Raw genomic sequence first — 23,221 nt, 5'->3', positions numbered from 1 at the left:
GCATGGCCATTGCTGGCCGGTGGACAACAACACTTAGTGACATCACTGCAAGATAACAACATAGAAAATATAAAGAAAATTCCACATAATTTCATTTCTTATGAGAAGCACACATTTCTTCAACTTGTGACTGATACATTTTAAGAGAAATATTGTTCCCCTGCTTTCTCAAAGAAGTAAATCAAATGCTCTTTCATTTTGCTCAAAATGTTAAATTTTGTTTAAATATTTTCTTTATATCATTTTCCTACAGTGGTGTCACAAACTGTTGTAGTCTTCTTATCCAGTGATAGCAGCACTGAACCTTTAAAAAGAATCATGACATTTGAATGGCTGGTCCGAATTTCCTCAAACTTTCATTGATGCATTCCACTAATACTGCTGCATTCACTCAATCCACACATTTGGGTGAATTTGCCCTTTAAGTGCACTCATGAGGGCAGAGTAGCCCTTGCCCATCACACACCTACCCCATGCTGCCAGCCACTGAACATCTAGCATAGCTGGATCAAATGCCGATTCAATGACAGGATCGCGTGCAGATTTCCCACTACGCAGCCCATTTAAAGGGACTGTGCAGTTCTGGTTGAGGTGAGGATTTAGCTTTTAAAGTTTTGCGAGATATTCAGAAACCACTCTATGATATGTCAAAGAGCATGCAATTCTAAGGGGTATCAAAAGTTTATTTGATGAAAATCGGTTTTTTGAATTGGCTTGAGATATCCCAAAACAAGGTGAAACAAAGAGATCCTAATAAAAGGCGTAGCCTGTCGCCTTTTACTATTATCACTTTTTTGGATATCTCAGCCATTTGAAAACCAATTTTCATCAAATACATGTTGAATCCTTCGTAAAATTACATGCTCTTTCATATTTCATAAGAGGTTTCTCATTATCTCACTTAGGAATGTTATAAACCTGAATCCCTACCTCAACCAGTACTGTACAGTCCCTTTAAACCCAATATCCTTTTCGCAATCTGCAACCCCTACCAATGGCAGAACGACAAGATCAGGATGAAGAGTTTGTGATGATATTTCACAGTGAACAAAGTAGCCCAGACATCAAGCCTAATCACATTGCCCACACCCTAAAATGACATTTTTTAAAGATTGATTTTGAAATGAGACGATAAAACTGATAATTCCTGTGTGTGGACACACAAAACACAAATCACTAGTTATTCCAATTTGCAGCGTGATGCCAGAATAAAATTACCTTATTCTGATTTTAACTCTCATGATATTTGTCTCAGGAAATGTGTGTGTGAAGAGCATGCAAATAAGAACTGGATTTTTAAAAATTAATTTCATTCAATGGTTCAACTTATGAGACAATCCTGGGTGACAGTGCCAAAAAACATGCTTGAGACATTTGTTCAGTCAGGCGCAGTTTGGAGATTTGTAGTGCTTTGCATGCAGCACAGTGTGTTTTCTTTCCTGACGTATGTAAAGCAGCAAATGACATGAAACTTATTTTTTGCATCTCGATCCCCAAACCAATCATTCTTGTATGTATGTGAAAGGGCCTATATAGGATGGTCATCTGCATTGAACATTTATACAAAAACTGAACTCCGAGATTGTAGACTGCAATGATTCACTCATTATGATTTTTGTTTACATAACCCAATTTGATGTTGCCTGAAGCTGAGCTGTCAACAAATTTCTTGGTAGTCACACACAGCTGGTCCTCATATACAGCCTAAAGATTCATTCCACAATATCAACATCAAGTTGCCAATTTAACGGGTGTCTGTCTCGCTGATCATTAACATTATAATAGACTTCAAGGTTATTGGTGCACGGAAGATAATTACAATATATATACAAAGCACACTAAGCCAATACAGTATGTACATCGTAGAGACATGGATGAAATGAGGAGGGGATAAGATATTAGGGGAGAACTAAATTTTCCCTCTAAATTTTGTTTCATAATTGAGAACTGTCAAACATTTAGAAGTTTATAAATCATCTTCCCCTTGTCTACAGCAGCACATAGGTCAAATCTGAAACTAGCATCACTATATGAATAAATTACTGTATCCCCATAGGCTAGTACTATAGCTACTTCAGTTTCAATACTGAATAATGGCATTGTTGTATGCTACAGAGGGGCAATGGTTTTTAACACATGGATTCTCTTTCTTTCTTTTTTTGAGGGGGGGGGGGTGCTTAAAACTACAATCCACATCTTCTACAAGAACTACAAATTGTATTACCCAACTTGTCTTATCATTCAGACCACATATTGCTTTACAAATCATTACAAGAAGTGGGAGGCAAAATGGAGATTAGTCAGCCATCTGTAGTACTTGGTGGTCAGGTGCAAAGCTGGAAAAGAGTTTGGCATTCTGTCCAAGGTTAAAAGGGGTCATTTCCTTCTCAGAAAAAGAGGGCCCCCACAAAAGTCTTTATTGCCCACAGTCCTCTCTCCATCGCCCCTCCCACTCCCCCACATACACACATTTTTCACACTGCCTTCTACTACCAGTTACATACAACTGTTCTCCACTCCAAGTGATTAAACCCTGTGATTACATCACAACATGCATTTTTACTGTATAAAGCAAGATATTTTTGCAGCATTAAATTTTTGCGAATCGGAGCCAATGGCCTTTTTTGCTGCATGAAATTTCCGTGAATTGTAAGTGGCATTCAATGCATACGGTGGAGACAAGAACTTTCGCATGCATTTTAATTCCCGGAATCTTGGCTCTCACGAAATTAAAATGCATGTGAACATTCCTGGTTTTACAGTAGTCACTCACACTTAAAATTAGCAGATTTTAAAAATAGATTTTTGCAATGAAATGCCCAAGAATGTCAATTCTCCCTTGTGAACAAAGAAAAAAAAAAACCTCTTGGGATACACACGGCAATAAACAAAATCAGTCTGGCTCCATTTTTTTTCCTCAAAGCTCTCCATCTTAAAGGACAAGTTCACCTTCATAAACATAAGGATTGAGAGAATGCAACAATGTTAGTAGAACACATCAGTGAAAGTTTGAGGAAAATTGGACAATCGATGCAAAAGTTATGAATTTTTAAAATTTTTGTGTTGGAACCGCTGGATGAGGAGACTACTACAGCTTGTGAGTCATATGCGTACAACAGTATAAAGAAAATATAAAGAGAATTCAACATATTTTCACTTTTTTCACATAATAAAAGAGCACTTGACTTGGCTCTTTCTAAGGTTAGGGGGAATAATATTACCCATAACATTTGTCGGTAACGAGTCGGGGGAATGTGAACTTTTTTCATAAGATGAAATTTTGTGAAATTCTCTTTATATTTTCCTTATATTGTTGTACGCATGTGACATCTCAGTTATCCACACAGTGCAGTAGTCTTCTCATCCAGCGGTTACTGCACAAAAACTTCAAAAATTCATAACTTTTGAACGGATTGTCCGATTTTCCTCAAACTTTCAATGATGTGTTCTACTAATACTGCTACATTCTCTCAATCCTTATGTTTATGAAGGTGAACTTGTCCTTTAACATTTTTTTAAAGGGAACTTATGCGATAATTTGATTCTTTTCTTTAATTAATTCAATTTTTCCTCCCACGATGTAACTTGCTACGCTTGATGCTAGATACTAGTGTGTCCGGGGTCATGCTCCCATCATTGTTTAGGCACGCACAGTTCAGAAATTTAAAGTGCTTTGCTTGCAGCCAAATACATTTTTCCTTCTGGTCATGTGTGAATGTTGGTGAATGGTACTGATTCTTGCAAAGCGATCCAAAGACCAATAACTCTTTGTGTGTGAAGATTTCTGATGGATTGACGAAATTCAAAAAGTGCATGCAAGTGCCGCTGTTGAGATCACCCGACTTAACCCGTTGTCTATGGGAACCAGTTGCCCCCTGTTTTGAAGCAATGGGAATTCGAGTAATCTCAGAAGCAACGGGTTAAAAAGAATAACACAAACAGCAGCATGTGATGAGTGGAGTGTAGGAAGGGAGACACTGCCTTCTTTTTTCTCTCTTTTGGAAGACTTCTTCTGGAAGACAGAGATACATGTAGCATCTTGAAGTCAAACGAGCCTGCTGCGTGATGAAATTCAGAACTAGTATCTGCACTATACATGTAATAAAACTGCTGTAAAACTAGAAATGTTCGCATACATTCTAATTTCGTGAATTTTGCAAGAGCCAAAATTCGCAAACTTAAAATGCATGCTAAAATTCTTGTCTACGCTATGCATTGAATGCCAGTGGCAATTCGTGAAAATTTCATGCCACGTAAAAAGACCATGGGCTTCAATTTGTGAGATAATTTCATGACATGAAAATATCTTGCTTTACTGTAAATGGTAGCAGTCTACATTATTTCGTAGGCTTTCATCAGGCCACAGGGGAGATTAGGAAAAGCAACACAAGAGGATCACTGAAAGCGACTTCTCTTTTTCTTCTCTTTTTCTTGGAATACAACTATGTACCATATCTAAATAGTCCTCCATCTATGGCGGAAGGTTTAGCGAATACAAGGTCTGCAGTGGTAGCTGTGGTATCCTAATGGAGCATATCCTGATATTGCAGTGTCAAACTGCTATATCCATTCCATATGATATCTTCATTACTCTGATGGTCGGTACCTTCAAAGGTTGGCCATCTACAATGACCACCAGTTTCCACATGGCTCAACAGCCAGTGAAGAGAGCAAAGAAGGACACGCCCTCAGCACAAGAAAAAGTATTCTTCGTCAGTCAGGTGATGGCATCATCCACATTTTTTTCATTTTTTAATCATCTCTGTTGCTCTGTTATTTTGTGAAGCTGTATCCATAAAAAGAGCGCTGCAGAAAAGTTCACATCATACACTGTAGCTAGACTCCTACACTAAAGGGGCAAAATAGACTCACACGTTGAATGACACACAGATTATCTGCTTTACGTAATTTATCATTCAGCTTCCGAAATGATCTCTATTTGCCCCCCTCCCACCTTCTCCAACTTTCCCTATAAAGCTGCAGAGACTTTCTTTCTTATTCAAGAGTACTTCTTGCTTTCTCTCTCTCTCTCTCCCTCCTTCAAGGGATACCAAGCTAGGGACCCATTGAATGGGTCTAGTGAAGTGGAGCTGTGTGTGGGTCATTTGCTGGGGGTGATCTATTCTCTGGGCAGGGCAGCAGAGGGAGTTACAATAGGTCCTCACTAGAGAAGGGGCATGAATGACTAATTATAATGACGGCTCTCAATCGGAGGAGGCCTCCCTTTCTTTTCCTCATCCTCTCCCTCCCAGACCCCAACCCTCCTCCACTCATTCATTTCTCACTGGGGTCAATACCACAGAGGTTATAACAGCACCTACATAAGTTGACATCATTTAGCCCATGACAGGAAAACAGGTACGTACATGTACCAATGATTTCATCAGCTACAAACACCTTTCATGAAGTACAGTGTATAATTATGTGATCGATATATAAGAAACAGGTCTGCATACACTGTATATATGCCAAGACATCTGATTTTTTTTTTTTTGAAATAAAGATTACTTCCATTTCAGCAGAAAGGTTTTGCTCCCCATCCATAATACTGTCATTGTCCAAAATATCAACAGAACATAAATGATATATGTGTGTGTCATCTGAAGATGTGATGGAAGTAATCTTTTATTTTATCATGCACATCCACAAATTTCTTCTCCATTTCCTCATTCAATCAGGTATCATAGTTTCTCTTTAGGGAATGAGAAGTTTTAATTCAATGAGCTGAGATGCTTAACCCAGGAACTAGCTAGGAAAAGAAAACATTCCACTCACTGTAACCCTACTTTGATCAGAGATAAATATATCTTACCCAATAATACTTGAGAAAATTGCCTTGCTCAAGTGAGAAAAGAAATTCATCCATATGAGCTTATTTCATTTTTTTTTTCTACTGTGTAACGTAATGATATACTGGCCAGAGGCTCGGTGTGAGCGGTCCTTGGAGGGACAGATCAAACTGACCGCTGACTGCAACCTCATTATCACGCCAATATGAAATTCCACACCTCAGCGGACCCCACGCAATGCTGCAGACCGCAGCAGTAGTCAGTATTCCATCAGAACCAGTTACAGCAGCAAAGCACAACTTGGCGGCGAGATATTCCATCAAAATTCACATTTTTCGTGAGTTGATGAGCGGCGCACAGTCGGCGCGGGATCCGAGGGTGATAAAAATTCATTGTTGTGATGCCTGCTTTCACTTTGCATCTTTGATGAGTGTCCTCTTTTTACTTTCATGGCAGAGTGTTTCCCTGGAAACCGATTGCCTTCATTTCTGGAGGTGCAACGGGTGCAAAATGCATAGCTTAGAAGTTTCCTCAGCTATTCTCTCTGGGGGTAGATGGCATTATAAATGTTTTAACAAGCAAACATAAAGCTGCCCTTGTGGTCAGTTCTAGGTTGTGCACTCTGTCCATCCTAACACCTGTGGTCACTCTTTTGTCATCTCTATTTAGCTTAAGTTTTAGTAAGTCATTCTCATACAAAACCTCATGGGAACATTGACTCAACGAATGAGAAAAAGATCAGAATAATAAACATGAGTGACATCTATCAATGACAAGCTTTACACAATCATTGTTTATACACATTGAAAACTCATACATTGTACATATTCACGCACACACACACACATACTTGTAAACACACACATGAGTCTGTGTGGCTACTATTATGACAATAATCTTATGACAACAATCACAGTCCATATGGACTTTGGTCAGTCAAAGTAACATATGTTTACCACTTAAGTCTAGAAATGGTATAAAATACATCAATAAAATATATGGGCTGTTATTATTTTTTCTACTAAATATCAGGCCATTCAGTTGAAAAACACAAATTTTTCAATGAACGCTATTGACCTTCATATGTTCGTACAAAGATGCCATTTCAGTGTTGCATACATTTGCCCAAAATTTTTCATTTTGGCATAAATTGTAAGAGATGGCTTGTATAAAGCAATTTTGGAGTAAAGTTGTTCTATAAAGAGATCATAATGTATCTCTCATAATGTATCTCAGGATTATGCACATTGAAAACAGAAAATAACCTGGCATCCCTGCAAAGTACCCTTTTGCTGTGGAAATACCCAAATGCGATGCAAGAAGATTCTGCAAACCTAGCACATCTATCAAATAATAGAAGTGAGATGAAGACACAAAACTCTGTGTGATTGTACTTACAGCACTTTAACAGAGTCCATGCCCTCGAAAGCTCCCTGTCGCAGCGTTTTTATTCCATTGTTGCTTAGATCCCTGTGCAGGATGAAATCATGAAAAGCAACAATAAAAACAGATCATATATTTGTAAGACCAAAACACAAATCATCTAAACCTTACGATAGTAAGGCAAAGCAAGCAATAAAATCTGCCAACCAACTCTAGGGCAGGGCTGGCACTGCGTTTTTCAAAGTGGAGGGGGGGCGGGGTTCATCGGCTGACAAGCACAAAAACAAGGGCCTTCAGCGCCAATTTTCTGGTACAACTTATCGGCTTAAAAGCAAAAACAAAACAAAAAAAACTTGACATTTTTCGGGTGCCACTTCTTGGGATAAAAAAAAAGTGTGTGTGTGTGTGTGTGTGGGGGGGGGGGGGGGGGGGGCAAAGTGGTTAGACCCTAGTACATAAATGTACCCCTACATGTACACGATGTATGTATATGCCCAAAAAAAAAGTGGGGGGGGGGGGGGGCTCCCCCAGTTGCACCGACCCTGTAGGGGATAGATCAATACTTACAGATCTAGGATGCTCAAAAAACGCAAATAGATCACAAAGATGGACAGCTACACTGCAGCTACCGTCAAACGAGGAATGTTCGCGTGCATTTTAATTTTGCGAATTTCGCGAGCGCCAAGATTCGCGAAATTAAAATGCACGCGAAAGTTCTTGTCTACACTATATGCATTGAATGGTAGTGGCAGTTCGCGAAAATTTCACGCCGCAAAAAAGGCCGTCGGCTCCAATTCGCGAAAAATTCATGCCGCGAATATATCATGTTTTACAGTATACTGCAGGAGCTTCCAATAATATCCCAAGTGGTTGAATTCACAATTGGGAGTATAGCCATATACATGTAGAAGGAAAAAACACACAATGTACATGTGCATGTCACATTCATGTTGGTTTTATCTGAGTTGATATTTTCACAGGTTGTTAAATTCCTGAATAGCACCCAACTCACAAAATTTGTGAAAACAAAGTCCGCGCAATATATGGTGTACATAATAGTTACTGTGCTATGTGGAGTCGAGCAGGCCATTGCAAGGTGTTGAACTTTCCATCCATACAGAGGAACCTACTAAAATGTGATGTTTACATGAATTCAACACAGTATTTTTACAACTCGTTGCTACCATCTCACTCTTGACAGATCTCTTACAGTGTACATGCCAAGGAGGGTTGGGGGGGGGGGGGAGGACGAGAGATCTGCTGCCAGGTAATTGGAAAATTTTAACCAAAAATGACACTTTAATGAGCCATCTACAAGTAAGTTTGTGATAATACCCATTTCCACACATTATCACTCGGCACTATACCTGTCAAAATCAATTTTCATGAGGCCTATCAATTCTGGCAGAAGCACATTATACCTCCTGTTCTCGCACAAGCCTTCCCTGGGAGGAAAAAAAAAAAAAGAATCAGCTTGAAATAGGCGATATTTTGGACAGCACAGGTAATCATTTTTCCATTAGACAAGTAGGCTTTTCTCCCATCAACAATGATTTAGGGCTGTTTTACGCATACCCTTGTCACATCCTGCCAGTAGTAACAATGTTTTAAGATGGGCAATAAAATCAGTCTGGAAGTGATAGCATGTCTCTTTCCCAATAAACAGAATTTCTTAAAACTGATTTAAATCATGACGTGCTGCTCCTGCTTTTACAAACAAAAAAGGAAAGAGTTGAAAATAAAGTACACAATGTTGATACAATTAAAAAGCTTGATGACAAGATACGTGTACATACAGTAGGTACATTTCTCCTTCCTACATGTACATGACCACCTATTCCCCCCCCCCCCAAAAAAAAAAAAAAATAATAATAATAATAATAATAATAAATAAATAAATAAATAAATAAAATAAAATAAAATAAAAGGCTAAAAAGTTGAACACCAAAAATGTAAAATGCAGCAAAATTGGACAAATATATTCAGAACAGGCGGTACGGGCATCGTTCTTGTTTAATACAATAACAGTGTTTCCAGCAAAGGAACTCAACACTATTCCAAAGTGTAATGAAACAAATTTGACATTCGTAATAATCTTTTCCAATTTAAGACAAACTTAGAACACTTTTTTTTTTTCTTATGTTATTTTGTTCAGATTTTTTTTTTACGGAACTTTTCAAAAGTGTTTATAACACTGAGCAATAATGAATGTCATGTACATTGTATGCATTACTGGTTGTAGAGTGACATAAATGTATGTATTCAGTAAATATGTACATAATGCACATAGTATAAAATGTATTCACACACTGCATGACTACTGTCCTCAGTTTAACAGTGCTCACTATCTTCCAGTTTATCATTACTGATGATATCAACACACAAATATCATTGAGAAGCAGACACATGACCATAATCCAAGGCAATGTGAAATTGCATTATGGATTATCTGTCTACTGCAAAGGGCATCAAACTCGACTTGTATTGATTGGGATGGCAACTCAATAAAAACCCTGGTTGTCAAGATTGATTTCATGCAAATTGTGTCATTTGAACATCTCTTCAGAAACAATGTCCAATAGAAGAGTCTCACAATGCATAATCTACGGCACTTGTCGTGTCCTTTTATTCTTTTCCCATTCGTTGTTATAAACTAAACTATACCCTCTTGAGGCTTGTAGGATTTGTTTTGTTTTCTGAACAAAATCCTGCCTCAAACAGTAAAGAGAAGCAATCCTGCTCTCCTTCCAAAGCAAAGCGTGCGTGTTTATGATCCTGATAGGTAGGCCTACTGAAAAACCAGAAGTTTTTGTGAGCATAATTCATTAATGAATTTTTGCGAGGAGCCAAGATTTGTGAAAGTGAAATGCACACGAAAGTTTTAGTCTGCATAAAGCACTGAATGCCAGCGGCAACTCGCAAAAGGATTCGTGCCGTAAAAATGGCCTCTGGCTCTAATTTGAGGAAGTTTCATGAAGCGAATGTTTCTGGTTTTACAGAACCGGTACATTTTTCAACTTGTGGAGCAGACTGCCTAACACATGTACTATAGCTGAAAATGACAGACAGTCTATTGCATAAATGCAGTCTAGTGGATCTTCAAGTGCAAGCATGGCACTAGGTCAGTTTGTGTTTACATGAATGACATTGGAGAGTGAAAAGAGAAAGAATGAAAGAAAAGATGAATAAGAAAGAATAGGAAGAGGAGGAGGAGGAAGAGATGAGGTAGACAGAGGGAGATGAGAAAAATGAGGTGTACAAAGGAGGTAAAATCGTAGACACTGAGGGAAAGGAAGAGAGCGGGCTGATAACGCAAGAATCATCATCATAAACAGGAATAGGAATGACTGCTTGGCAGGTGTATCAAAATTCAATACCACATACAGGGTGGGCAATTGCAAACAAGCTTGTAAGTTGTAAGCGTGGATTCTCAATCATCTCTTTTTTGACAGCACAAACATGCAGTGTGGGTTTAAAGATGACAGTGAACACTGATGTAAAACTTAGGTATCTTTCACATATTTGGTATCAAGAAAAATGTACATCAGGCATGTAATGTGTCACATGACATGTGTAATATGTAACACATGTTGTACAATTGTACATGATCTCAATTATATGTTATGATTGTGTCAAATTTTGACTGAAAAAAAAATTTATTTACTTCATCAGTGATGCTGAAACTGCAGCTCTGAAAATACCTGCAGGGTCTATTGGCAGGTTTTTAAAAGGAGATTTTGGTTTGAGCTCAGTGTAAAGGAGAATACTGGATGAAACAGACTGAAATATTAAGACAGCACATAAATACCACAAGGAGAAGGACAGTCTTGCTTTTATTCTTTACAGTAGTGAAACAGCAAGCAAATCACCAAGTACACCCTACAATCACAATGTTGTATACACGGTGCGTGGCAAATGTATCCTGGAGCAGCATATGTTGGCACTTCCTTGAACAGTTCAACAGAAAATCAACATGAATCTAAATTGTTTTGACAAGAAATTAAACACACATTTTAACGAACAACGACAAATTCTCATTCTCTACATTCCATGGCATGTTACAGTACATGCAGATCTGTAGATCCGTACAGAAAATTATTGGAGGTGGGATTGGCTACAGTATGATTTGCAGCAGGGGAGAACAAATTTAACATGTTTAAACACAGCAGCCATAAATTGCCATTTTATCAGAACTTGCAAATCAATTTTCTCAGAGTCAGATGTATAACTAAACATCTACCTTTTACTGAAGACAAACGAAAGCAGGTACAGCAACATTTTGTTTACTCTCCATTGTCTACGAGTCGACTGTAAACCCCTAGCACCCACGGTATGCTGCCTTATCGTTTCCGTACCTGTAATAAATCTCTGTAAAAGCGTACACGTGTTAAAAGCCTCGGGGGGCCACAAATTACCATGCAGACTTTGTACACAGCATTGTGTTTGTCGCATGAGCTGCTTCCAGTTTTGTCATTACCACCTGCAACTCTTGGGCTGGTTGTACACAATGTTAACTTGGCATTTTAGGGTAGTGATCTGAGGGGGTCTACTAAAAAATTGACTGTACTAAAAGCAGAAATTACCAATCAATGGCAGTCATGTGTCAGTACTTCATCTGTACAGCACAAGGTAGATCTCGCTAGTTGCAGCAAACTTTATATTTTTAATCTTTTTCGGGGGGGGGGGGGGGAGGATAGGGTTACAAGAGGGTGTCCCCATCAGCTTGGCATGATGTGTGTTTAATATGGGAAATCTGTCTTCTGTAATTTTTTTTTTTTGCTTGGTTCTTATTCATTTGGAGGTCCTACTATTCCAGTTATGCTTTTTCAGGGACTAAATTTCAAAATGAGCAAACAGATAATGATACAGACCAGCAAGCATAAGGTGTACAAATAAAGAAAGTGCTAAAAAAAACATAAATAAAAAACGAAATTATATGAAACCAACCCAACACATGCTGTCCCTCCACAATCCTCTCTCCCCTTTTACAGGCCTGTATGCAGACACAGTATACAGTAGATGATACACTACACAAATGCACGCATCTCCTGTGAACACTGGATGGTGAGGGAGATCACCACGACGACCGGCAGCTTGAATGTGGGGCATGCACGGCTAATGTGTCAATATTTCATGGCACGGGAGTCACTCTGGCAACATGGAATCATAAATCATGCTGTCCATTGTCACTGACATAACATGCTCTAATGGAGATGTCAATCAAAGAATTGCCTACTCAGTACAATGTGTACAATGTGCTTATCTTCATACGTAGCCTGAGCAAAATGTGCAATAGTTCCAAGACCACTCCATAATGCAAAAAAGAAGAAGGAGAAAAAAAAACACCAAGTGGGATGAAATGGAGACATTGTTCCACTGAAAGGGGCAGGTACACATTGCTGCTGTTGTTTAACAAAGGAGATTCTTTTACAAAATTTGCAGAGCATAGGCAGACAAACAGAGAAGTCTGACACTAGCACCAGTCAGGCCAAAATTCACAGAATCTATTGAACCAACTGTGTTTCTCTGACAATGTTGACACAGCGCACGCAGAAGGGCTACTGAATTCAAATTGTTAAAACTGCACAATTTCCAGCCCAGTCAAATGGCTAAAGAATTTCCACATATTGTGCTATGTCAGTCTTTTCCAAGATGACATCCCTGGTCTACTATCTCAAGACTACTAGGTAGTTTTTAAGCATTCTAGAGGGTGAATAACCCAGATTCAGAGTCATAATGGAGGGGGTAGCGTTGACTGGTTTATTTGACAAGGCTTCTGTTACCATCACTGACACACAAAGCGACTTCTTGTGCCTATCGAAGGATTGCACTCTCCCCATACCTACTCAAGTCAAGTCATCTTTCCATCTCCATGCGGTCCCTGGAAAATGAACTGAAAGTTCAGGTCTAAAAATCACTATCATGCAAGCCTATGGCAAAAAAACCCCAACCAAAATTGCTTAAGTGACAAACAAGGTTATGGCGAAACTTCTGTTTCAACAAAGCCATTTCCATGCAGATAGAAAAGGGAAAGCATAATAACATGTTCCGTTATAATGCCACTGTGATCACACATGACATAATTCAGGCATTACAAGGCAAGTGGGAAATAAGACGCTTTGTGATGTACTGCACTATTCTTGAACCATATAGCATGATGTACACTGTACCAAGGTGATCCTCTTTTATTACAGGTGGCTATCATTTGTGCCCATTCTGCAGGGGTCTGGGGTGTGTGTGAAACTGACCACTTCGCGCAAAATTCACACTTTATTCTCTGCTAGGAGCAAGTAAGGTAACAGAATTGTGCATTTTTACCATTAACAAGCATGAAATTTGGCACAGTGGTAGATCATCATGTTTGAAACATTTCCAGGATAGGAAGCCACCTGAAAAACTCTGCTCCGAGCAGTACAGGAAGAGACAGCCTCTATCGTTTAAAAACCTTTGACATTCAAACCTCAATTTAGATCCTTCCAGGTCATCATTTTGAATTGACACAGAAATGCACCTGATTGTTGACTTTGTGGAAGAACATGATCCAACTCAATTTGAACAACTTGTACTACCTTTTGATCTTTGACCTTTGACTTCTTGATACACAAACTCCTGGAATGTAGGCCCTATGATATGATGGTCATGCTTACTCATAGGAATGAAAAATTCGACTACTTATTTTCAAATGGTTCTCAAGTTATTGAGGATTTAATGATCGGAGGGGATTTGGTGGCCATTTTTTAAAATGGCCACCATGACTGACCTTTGACCTTTTCAGGTGGCTCTTATCCTCAAAATGTTTCTCATGAACGATTCTACAATTGTACCAAATTTAATATTTGTACATGTAGGTAAAAGTGCATTATTCAAGCCAAATAAAGCTGTTATCTGCCTAGCTAATATACAAAGTATGACTTGTGACTCTCTCACTTTGGCATCCATAGCATGTCCTTTTAGAGAAAATTCTATAGTCCTACTGTCCTAAAAGAGTGTGAGAAGCCCACCCTACAGCTTGTACATACTGTATCTCGCTATACATCTGTAGTTCTTGGGTCACAGGGAACACCTGACCATGCATCAAAAGGATTGGAGAATGCCACAAGAGTTTAATGTCTAAACCACTTCAGTTTGGGAGGTTCAGGTTTACGATATTTTGTGGCAATATCGCTGGTCTAACTCATCGAGGTGTGACTAACACACAGTTCAATTGACAATATTCAATACGACACCTTTATACAATATATTAAAAAACTTATGTATTCACATTTTCCTTGCCAAACCATTCACAAGAGCTTCAACATTTGAATTTGTTCACTCCAACTCCCTAACAAAAAACCAGTTATGGACTCCCTACTGACATTTAGGAAATAATTACAGATGGTTTGTGACCCTGGTTGCGACCCCTAGGGTCCCATAACTGATGATGGATGACCCCGCATGAACTTAGACCCTCGTCTGTTTGTTTTTTTACCCCAACTCATCTGGGTGATCTTGTGCACAAGTGGTGGCGCTACCTGGCTTTCAGACAAGATGAGATCCCCATCCTATGTAAGTCTAGGGTACAATGTATCATCTCATCCTCTTTACAAAGAAAAGGGTTGAAAAAAAGAAAGTTCTTCACAGAAGGAAAAAGTGGAACAAAGATGGCTAGTTCTCGTTACCATGATGAAAAAAAGAAAATATGAAGAGGGAGGATCGGGCTGGAGAAAGAGGAGAAAAAGGAACAAGTGATGATATTTATTGAACTGATGAGGAAAAAGAAAGAAATTCAAAGTAACATGCCCTACTTCTTTTGATGCATCAAATAGTCCCTTTGTGAGAACGATCACCTACAGACTTCATGTAGGGTTACAATGTAGTCAATCAACAAAATGCATGCTGCACTTTTTTTTAAACAACCAATACCTACTTCACATCACACAATTCAACTGTAGGGCCTACAATTGTACATGTACAAATTTTATGTACATGTACGAAAAACTTCAGTCTCATTTAAACGAGATACATTGTATGTACCTATTTAATCCTATTTTCCTCAACTAGATTGGCAGTAATACATACTGCATGGAGAGCACATACAATTGTATACCAACTAGCTCTAGCACTGATAAGTTTACTTGTATACATTGTACTTCATACATTGTCACTGTGTAGGAAGCACACACACACAACATGCAATGGGGATCTTAAACAGGTTGACCTGATGGGGACACTCAAGTTCACATAACTCAAAGGCAATGCAGTCATCATGAAACGGGCAACAGTCTCTGGAGAATATCAATCCAATCAACAACAAAAAAGAAAAAAAAGAACATTGTTATGAAAAAAGTACTGGTACACTGTACAATTTGTCCCAGTTTGGCACGTACGCATCCTCACGCTGACTTGACAGCCAGCCCTACATTGTACAACACTTCTGGGACTATGTATCAACAACAACAACAAAAAATTATAAAAAGCTGAGGTTTCTTTTTATACTTGATTATCATCACATTTAATATAATAGGGTGCATTTACAACTCACTCCTGGAACAGAATTAAGGTTTTGAAGCAACTTTAAGGGAGTTTTGAGCAGTTGATAAATGCAAAGCTGTTTTGATTATGAGGATAGAAACGCTTTTCTAAGATGCTGAAAAAAGTGCAATCACAAGCTTTACACATTTTTGTAGAGTTCTTTGGCATCTTTGGCATCAAACAGTTCTGCATTGTAATTTTGCCATTGTTACTTTTTACAGAGTTTCTTAAGTTTCTAGTTGTTGATCACTGACCCCTCAAATGTCATATTTCATGTTTATGTACACATGTAAACTCATGGGAAAGTTGTGAGGGGATGATATCATAGCCTCATCTACTAGTAATTTGGATATCTATTTTGTGATTGCAACAGGTAAATTAACATGGAATACTTCCGAATAAAAGAGAAGCTCTATCTAGTTATAATAACAACCTGATTTGACGATGCAGCATTAAATGTCATTTTTGTTATACCAAATTACAATTTGTTAGATATCCTCCTTAAGAAGAGGACAGCTGATGGCATATACACAAATGTGTTACCTTCAAGAGATGGACAGAGGCTTTTAACTGTGTAAATCTCATAGGTCCATGGTAATCTGCAGCGCAGAGTTAAAACCATAAATAGAGCCCAAGTATGTGGCCCACAAAGGCAGCAAAAGAGTGCCAAGAACAGGCCAACAGTGTGTCCTTATGATGACAAATGACTCCCGAGGACGAAAAGATACCAAGAAAACTATTGTACCGGTTGCTTTAGAATTGCGGGGTCTACAGCACTGGCCCTTCCTATTCATTCTCTCCCCTAAATGCAGCTATGGGCGCCAGGATTTTTTTCTTTCTTTTTTTTTTCAACCAAACGGACTAAGATTTCTCCAGGGATTTAATGTTGATGAGTTTGATTCATGGGGAGCAAAAGGGGTAAAGAATTGAGAAGAAGTGAAGTTTAGCTAAACAAATGCTTTTTCAATCAAAAAAAAAAAAGATTTACAACTGGCAAGAGATATGCATTTGCTATTTACAACTTGATTAAGAGCAATGATCATGAAAACGGTATCAATGCCCTCTCCATAGTACAATAAAAATGACAATAGAATTCAAATACATCCTACGAATACAATTCCACTACATGTTATGCAGACTGGTGCATTTGAGCACTCCTAAAATGTGACCTTGTTTGATGTATAACGTACATGCACATTTTAGTTCTTTGCAATTTATGTTCTGCTGTGGCACAGGGATATCTTATTTAAGAAGATAACGTAATTAATTACGGTATTATGGTTGTCCTTTCAAATGAAGCCTTGCACATGTGTCTCTAAACACAGGCATTTAAAGTTAACCTGCCGCTCCTTGTTAAAGTTAGCTTAGAGGGAAGTATAAAATGAAACATACAATCCTACAGATGTTTCATATTTTACTTTTTTTTTTAAACGAAGTCATGGAATCGTACAAGTTTCACATGCCTTCACAAACAGGTCTCAATTGGATCTGTACATCAATACCAGGTATGCACATGTAGATGAAGTTGATGTCATCGCCTTCAAGTCCCAAGTCCCCCACATGCACATCATGACTACTTTTTCCTCATACACTGTAAATACAATGTACAAGTATTGTACTGTATTAACAGTACACTGCGTGATATCACACGATACATACCAAAATTATGTAGAGTGTATCTTTGCATTAAACATAAACAGAGAGTTGTTTGAACTTGAGCAAAAACTTTTAAGGGCATGAAGTAGGCCTATACAGCAAGGGTACATGCAGTACCCTGGTATATTTTGCAGTGTTTTTGTTTTCACAACTCTCACAACGTATCTGTACATTTGTAACTGTTACTTGCAATGTAATTGATTGAAAGCTCAGGAAAATCTTGTCAAGTGTTTTGCTTCATGTCTTGTCTCTGAGGTTAGAAATTACAAACTTTTTGCTCATGAGGAAGAACACTTACAACATTTTTCACTCCACCACTGTAGCAAAATTGCCTCACTGGTCCTGATTCATAAAATATCATACCCAATTTATACACAAAATACACAAGTGGGGGGAGGGGGAACAGCAGATACTATCAATTACCACCTGATGGCATGACTTTAATCAACTGTTAAAACAAAACTAAACAAAACAAAACAATAACGCAAAAGATTGGCAGGCATTGCAGTGACCTGCAGTTGCATTTCAGTCTTTATCATTATCATAGAAACATCATGCTGTTGACATACGGTAAAATGTACGATCTTTGTATCTCACATCACACGAGATCTGGTAAGCACATTAGGCCTACAAATAGTACAGTGTATGAGATATACATTGTAAATTCTGAGAAGAACATGATACGCTCCTTTATGATGCAAATGAAAGGCATGAAAAAGAATTGAAAAGAAAAACAGAAATAAATTATGCTGGCACTCCATACAATCTATGTCAGGCAGACAAAGAATTAGGCCTACATGTAGTTTGCCATGCACAAGAGATGCAAACATGGCATCTTTTGTTCCATGTAATTGCAGATGCCGTTGCGATTGTGACGTCAAACAATTGTGCGGGGATGTGGACATCCATACTACAATGTGGATGCCCTTGAACTGCTGGGAGAGACAACAATATACATATTTGCAGTCACAGTGGCCATGAAGAATCAGTGACTTACAACATACAATGTACATACGGTACAATGTAAATATCTCGTCACATGCATGTATGGATGTACATTGTTACAGACGGATAGTAGAATCCATTGCAGTATTTAAAAAAAACAAGACATGACACACATTTCACGTCCCACATGCTTTCAGAGTCACTACAGCATCTTTCACACCTATGTATGTGTATAACTTCAGAGATGTATACATGTAAATTGTAAAACTGTAGGGTGTACATTCCCCAGGATGTTACAAATTTGTAATATTTTAAAGTACTCTATAGGGCTTTTTAGGCCTTAGCCCTGGAAAGTGCGGGGCTAAGAAATACGAGTGTAAAAAGGTCAGTTTTCTCCTTAGCCCCGGACAAGAGATAATAAGGGACTAATTGGCGAGTGTAAAAAGCTGAAAAAATTGGTACGGGACTAACAATAGTCCTGGGACACAGAAAGTCCGGGGTTAAGAAACACAAGTGTAAAAAGGGCTTATAGGGCCTACCAATCATACTGCAAGAAATTGAATGTGTAAACCTACAACCTCTTGCGAATGAAATAAGAGAGAAATGAGTGGATCGGTGAGTGACTGGTTACACTGTATCTTTGAAGGTCATTGGAATGTACAACGTAGGGGACAATCTGCTGAACCTGCTCTCCAGTCACCCAAGTTCAACTTTATTCATTTTCGATTCATTACAAATATCTCACTTTCTCTCATTACACTGTCCTCTGAGTCAAAATCAAAATTATTTTTACAACATAAGAATCACAGTCTCTTTGAAGTAGCCCCCCCCCCCATAGTATGATTCATAAATTCTTCATACAACTGCAAAACTTCATGAGAGTATTTTAACAAAAATGAAAATTGCAATAATAATATGAATGATAATAATAAATGATAATAATAATAATAATAATAATAATAATAATAATAACAACAACTAGAAAAGCACTCAGAGAGTACAAACATCTGCACACAAAATAGACCTGTGCATCATTCATTTTATGAAATGGGCCCGTAAATTCGCGAAATTCAACCTTTTTCCCCATCATGCATCCAGTACACCTACATGTACACTTTGTACATTGTACAATACTATACAAGGCTTGAGCCATGTGTTCAGATTTTACTGGATGCATGGCTCAGTGTGGATCAGTAAAAATCAATGCATGATAATTAACCAATCAGACTGCACAGATTCTAAAGCCCATTTTATAAAAAACTTTTAGCAAAGTGTGGGATGGGAACTCCTACTGGTGTAGGACTCAAATCTACTCAACTGATGATTCTCAGAATAAATCAGGGCAACAAGATCCTGTGTTTATCTGGGGTCAGTTGAGGTCATCAGAAGTCTTTACCCATGGTCTGGCTGAAGAAAGATGATTTATGTACAACCAGCCCCACCCTCCCCCCCCCCCCCCCTCCCCCAAACCTCCAAAGTGGAAACATGGAGCATTAGACAGGGCTGGACTTCAAGAAAATCACTCCACCCATGGCACCACACACACACACACACACACACACGCCAAGTGGTGGGCTAGACAGAAATCTGTACACATGATGCTACAGGTGTGTACTTCTATATGTCTTGTCTATCCACCATGTGGTATACATTGTTCAACTAATTATACACAATTTAAGTGAGAGCCTGATGGGTATTGAACCACAAACATTTTCCCCACCATCTGTCATACCTGGGCCCACAACCTGAGGTTGCTCCTCTTCTTGTAACTGTGACAAGCAAAATTGATCCGGCAGCTACTAAACTGATCTGACTAAAAACAAAAACACAAAAAAAACACAAAAAAACCAACAAAACCAACAAAAAAAAAGCACATACACACACACACATAAATGGTAGGCCTGTAAAAAATGAAAATAATAGATTTAAAGAACAAAATGTACAAGATTGCACTGTAGGCCTACATCATTCTTGCTGCTGATTAACCAGGAAAGAACAAGCAAGTAAAGTAAATCAAGGGGAATTTTTTTTTTAAAATGATATCTCAATCATTGCACAAATCTGCAAGTATATTCTTAATGTTCACTTTTTTGACATTTTAAACTTTGTTACTATATCTTTAATGCACATGGTGCATTGTAGTACATATCATATTGTGTACATTTTTGCACTGCATGTCTTCAGTTAGAGAAATATGTGAGCTGTTTCTCGAGAAGTTCAAATTTCAACTTTTCATTTAAGGTAATTTGTGCAACAAAAAATTTTGGTAAAGCAATCACTTGTTTTACTGAAATATGCAGTCAACACTAAAAGAAATTTATTTCAGAACAGCATGGATTTGGTGTGTGTGTGTGCATGTGTATGTGGGGGCATTGACGTTGGAGCTCCTTAGTGTACACATGTATGTATTTGCTATCATTTCAAACAGCTTTCTTAAAAGAAATACAGCAAGATGGACACCTACAAGTGCATTATATACATGTACAATGTGAGCATTGCCATGCTCTTGCAATTGGAAGACTGGGTATACTTTTATGTGAATGCTTTCTATTCATGGGCAGATTTTGAGGAGACGTCTATGTATTGTGCTCTCAAAGGGTCGAGGCTGGAAAGCCGACATCAGACATTACAACTGTACTGGACTGATAGCACAGATATTGGGTAGAGATGGTAATCGAAGGGTTACAATTGTAGCTGGGGTCAGAAACGGGGGACATCAGCTCCATTTCATTGCCATTGGTGCACCATGAACCCATCCATTCCCCGCGCTCGCTTCGAGTAAAGTATTACGCAGGACCCCTAGCTGGCTTCCTCGCTTTTTACAGCTACCAGAACCCCCCTGAAAGACAGCTCCATCTATCATCATATTGACTTATTCATAAATGGCCGATACTCTTTGGCAGCAGCCATGTCTGCCCTCCTCCCCGGAGCGCCGCCAGTTGTCGAGCGAGCTGGTTGAATTGAGCCCGTACAAGACAGATGACAGAATATAAGAGGGGGAGGGAGAAGCAGAGATAGAGAGGGAGAGAGGGTCACATCGTACAAACCAATGGAGCTGGGTCCCCATGACTACTACCGGTAGGTTGTATGTATTTTTCCCCTTCCCTCCCCCTGTGACTGCCAGATTTCTAAATACAGCTGTGTGCTACAGTGTACCACCACCCTGTGACTGTATGTATGTGCGTGTGTGTGTGTGTGTGTGTGTGTATGCTACTGCCGCAGACTACATTGTCCTCAGGACAATTATCATATGCGCGGCTTTACTCTGTTCAATTCTGGGGAAGGGGGAGGGGAGTTTGAAAAGGGGTGAGACTCCCAGAGAGAAAAAGTGAAGAGAGCTACAGAGATAGAATGTAGGGGAAAAAAAATCAAGCTGCTGACCGGGATACCTTTGTCGTAAACCAATTACACAAGAAGAGAATACGGTATCATAATTTTGCTGATTATGCAAAGGAATAGGGAACAGCAGTTCCTCATGCAAGTTGCAAAAAGGTTCAGGAGTTATTTGGACCAAGTGAAATTATGTGTAATAGTGTACATACTGTGTGAGTGCATGTACTATATTACACAATTATGCATTATGTACTGTAGAACGAGGAATGTTTGCATGCATTTTAATTTCGCAAATTTCGCGAGAGCCAAGATTTGCGAATTTACAATGCACACGAAGGCTCTTGTCATTGAATGCCAGAGGCACTCTGCGAAAATTCTATGCCATGAAAAAGGCCGCTGGCTCCAATCCACAAAAATTCCATGCCGCTAAAATATCATGTTTTACAGTATGTGTGCATGTGCATATGAATGACACAAATTTCTGCTTCTCCATTAGTATCAGTCAACACTGCTGTCATAAAAAGAACAGAAGAATACAATTACCTCTGAGGCAGCGGGAATCAGTGCAGGATCCATCACCGAAAAGGTGTTCCCTGTCGCTGTGCCAGGAAAATTCACCTCCACCACCAGTAATGAATGCAACTCTGATTATAGTCCTGACAGTATCATCATACTGCTGATTATTACAGCCAGCAATGATTACTCTTCCCTTCTGAACATACCATCAAACAGCTGATAGCAAGCTAAGGCAGATTGTACCAGGTATATTAGAGACCCAGCTGGGTGGGCACTTTCTTTCAGAAAATGCATAGATCTACGTACAACACACTGTAGTTCTACATCTTCAGTAGAAAATCATCGAGGAGCATCTGTAGGTCAGTGTGTTGGAGCCTTTCTTGTTTACACTGAAAATGAAGTTCATCACCATTCCTTCTGTTACATTACTTCAGTAGAATCATGATCCCTATAAAAGCATCTTACTCATCGTAGTTCAGACAATATAGATCATTTTAAGGGTTTGAAGTATACTGTACAATGCGTATATGCAGGCACGTTTGTGTTTACATCCCATGCAGTTATAGCTCTTTAAAACAGGGAAATATCCTAGTATCATACAAGCATCTACGGTATTCATTTAAATTTGAAGTACACTACAAATGGTATTAAAAGAAAATAGCCAGGTACCATGTCACAAAAAGGTATAGGGTCTACAATGTACAGTGCATTGATGTAGGCCTACACATAGCACCAAGAAGAACACCACACTGTCTGATAATCTGTGTACAGTTTTCTATGTTCAGGTCAACATAGGAAACAACACAGTTCACAAAAACATCACTCCATTTTTACAAAGTATGCGCAAGTGGTGGTCAACTTCAAAAGCATCCTAACATTGTATAGGAATAACGAAGGTCACTATATCTGCAGAACTAATTCTCCTACATTTAGACAACTGTACCAGTACCTACAATCTGTAGTGGTTTGTACTTGGGTAGAGTTGTACCAGAAATTGCGCTTACTTTTAAAGGTCCTGTTTACCTTTGGGAACAGTGATTTAAGAAATGTTCAAGATACAGTTGAACCTCTATTATCCGGCCTCCCTT

The 23,221-nt window shown here is 38.7% G+C and overlaps 1 protein-coding gene across 1 annotated transcript in view; it reads right to left on the bottom strand.

Annotated features, from left to right (window-relative positions):
• The window catches only part of LOC139708175 (adhesion G protein-coupled receptor A3-like), a 129,997-nt gene that overhangs the window by 99,792 nt on the left and 6,984 nt on the right, over positions 1-23,221 (bottom strand). The window contains exon 2 of the mRNA XM_071620149.1: positions 7,188-7,259. Within this exon, the coding sequence (XP_071476250.1) occupies positions 7,188-7,259 (72 nt within the window). The remainder of the gene's footprint in view (positions 1-7,187; positions 7,260-23,221) is intronic.

The sequence above is a fragment of the Diadema antillarum genome, unplaced genomic scaffold, assembly GCF_040938485.1.
Source record: "Diadema antillarum isolate AM-2024a unplaced genomic scaffold, OU_Dant_1.0 seq00001316_RagTag, whole genome shotgun sequence".
Lineage (NCBI taxonomy): Eukaryota > Metazoa > Echinodermata > Echinoidea > Diadematoida > Diadematidae > Diadema > Diadema antillarum.
The sequence above is the reverse complement of the archived record's forward strand: the minus strand, read 5'-3'. Positions and strand labels throughout refer to the sequence as shown.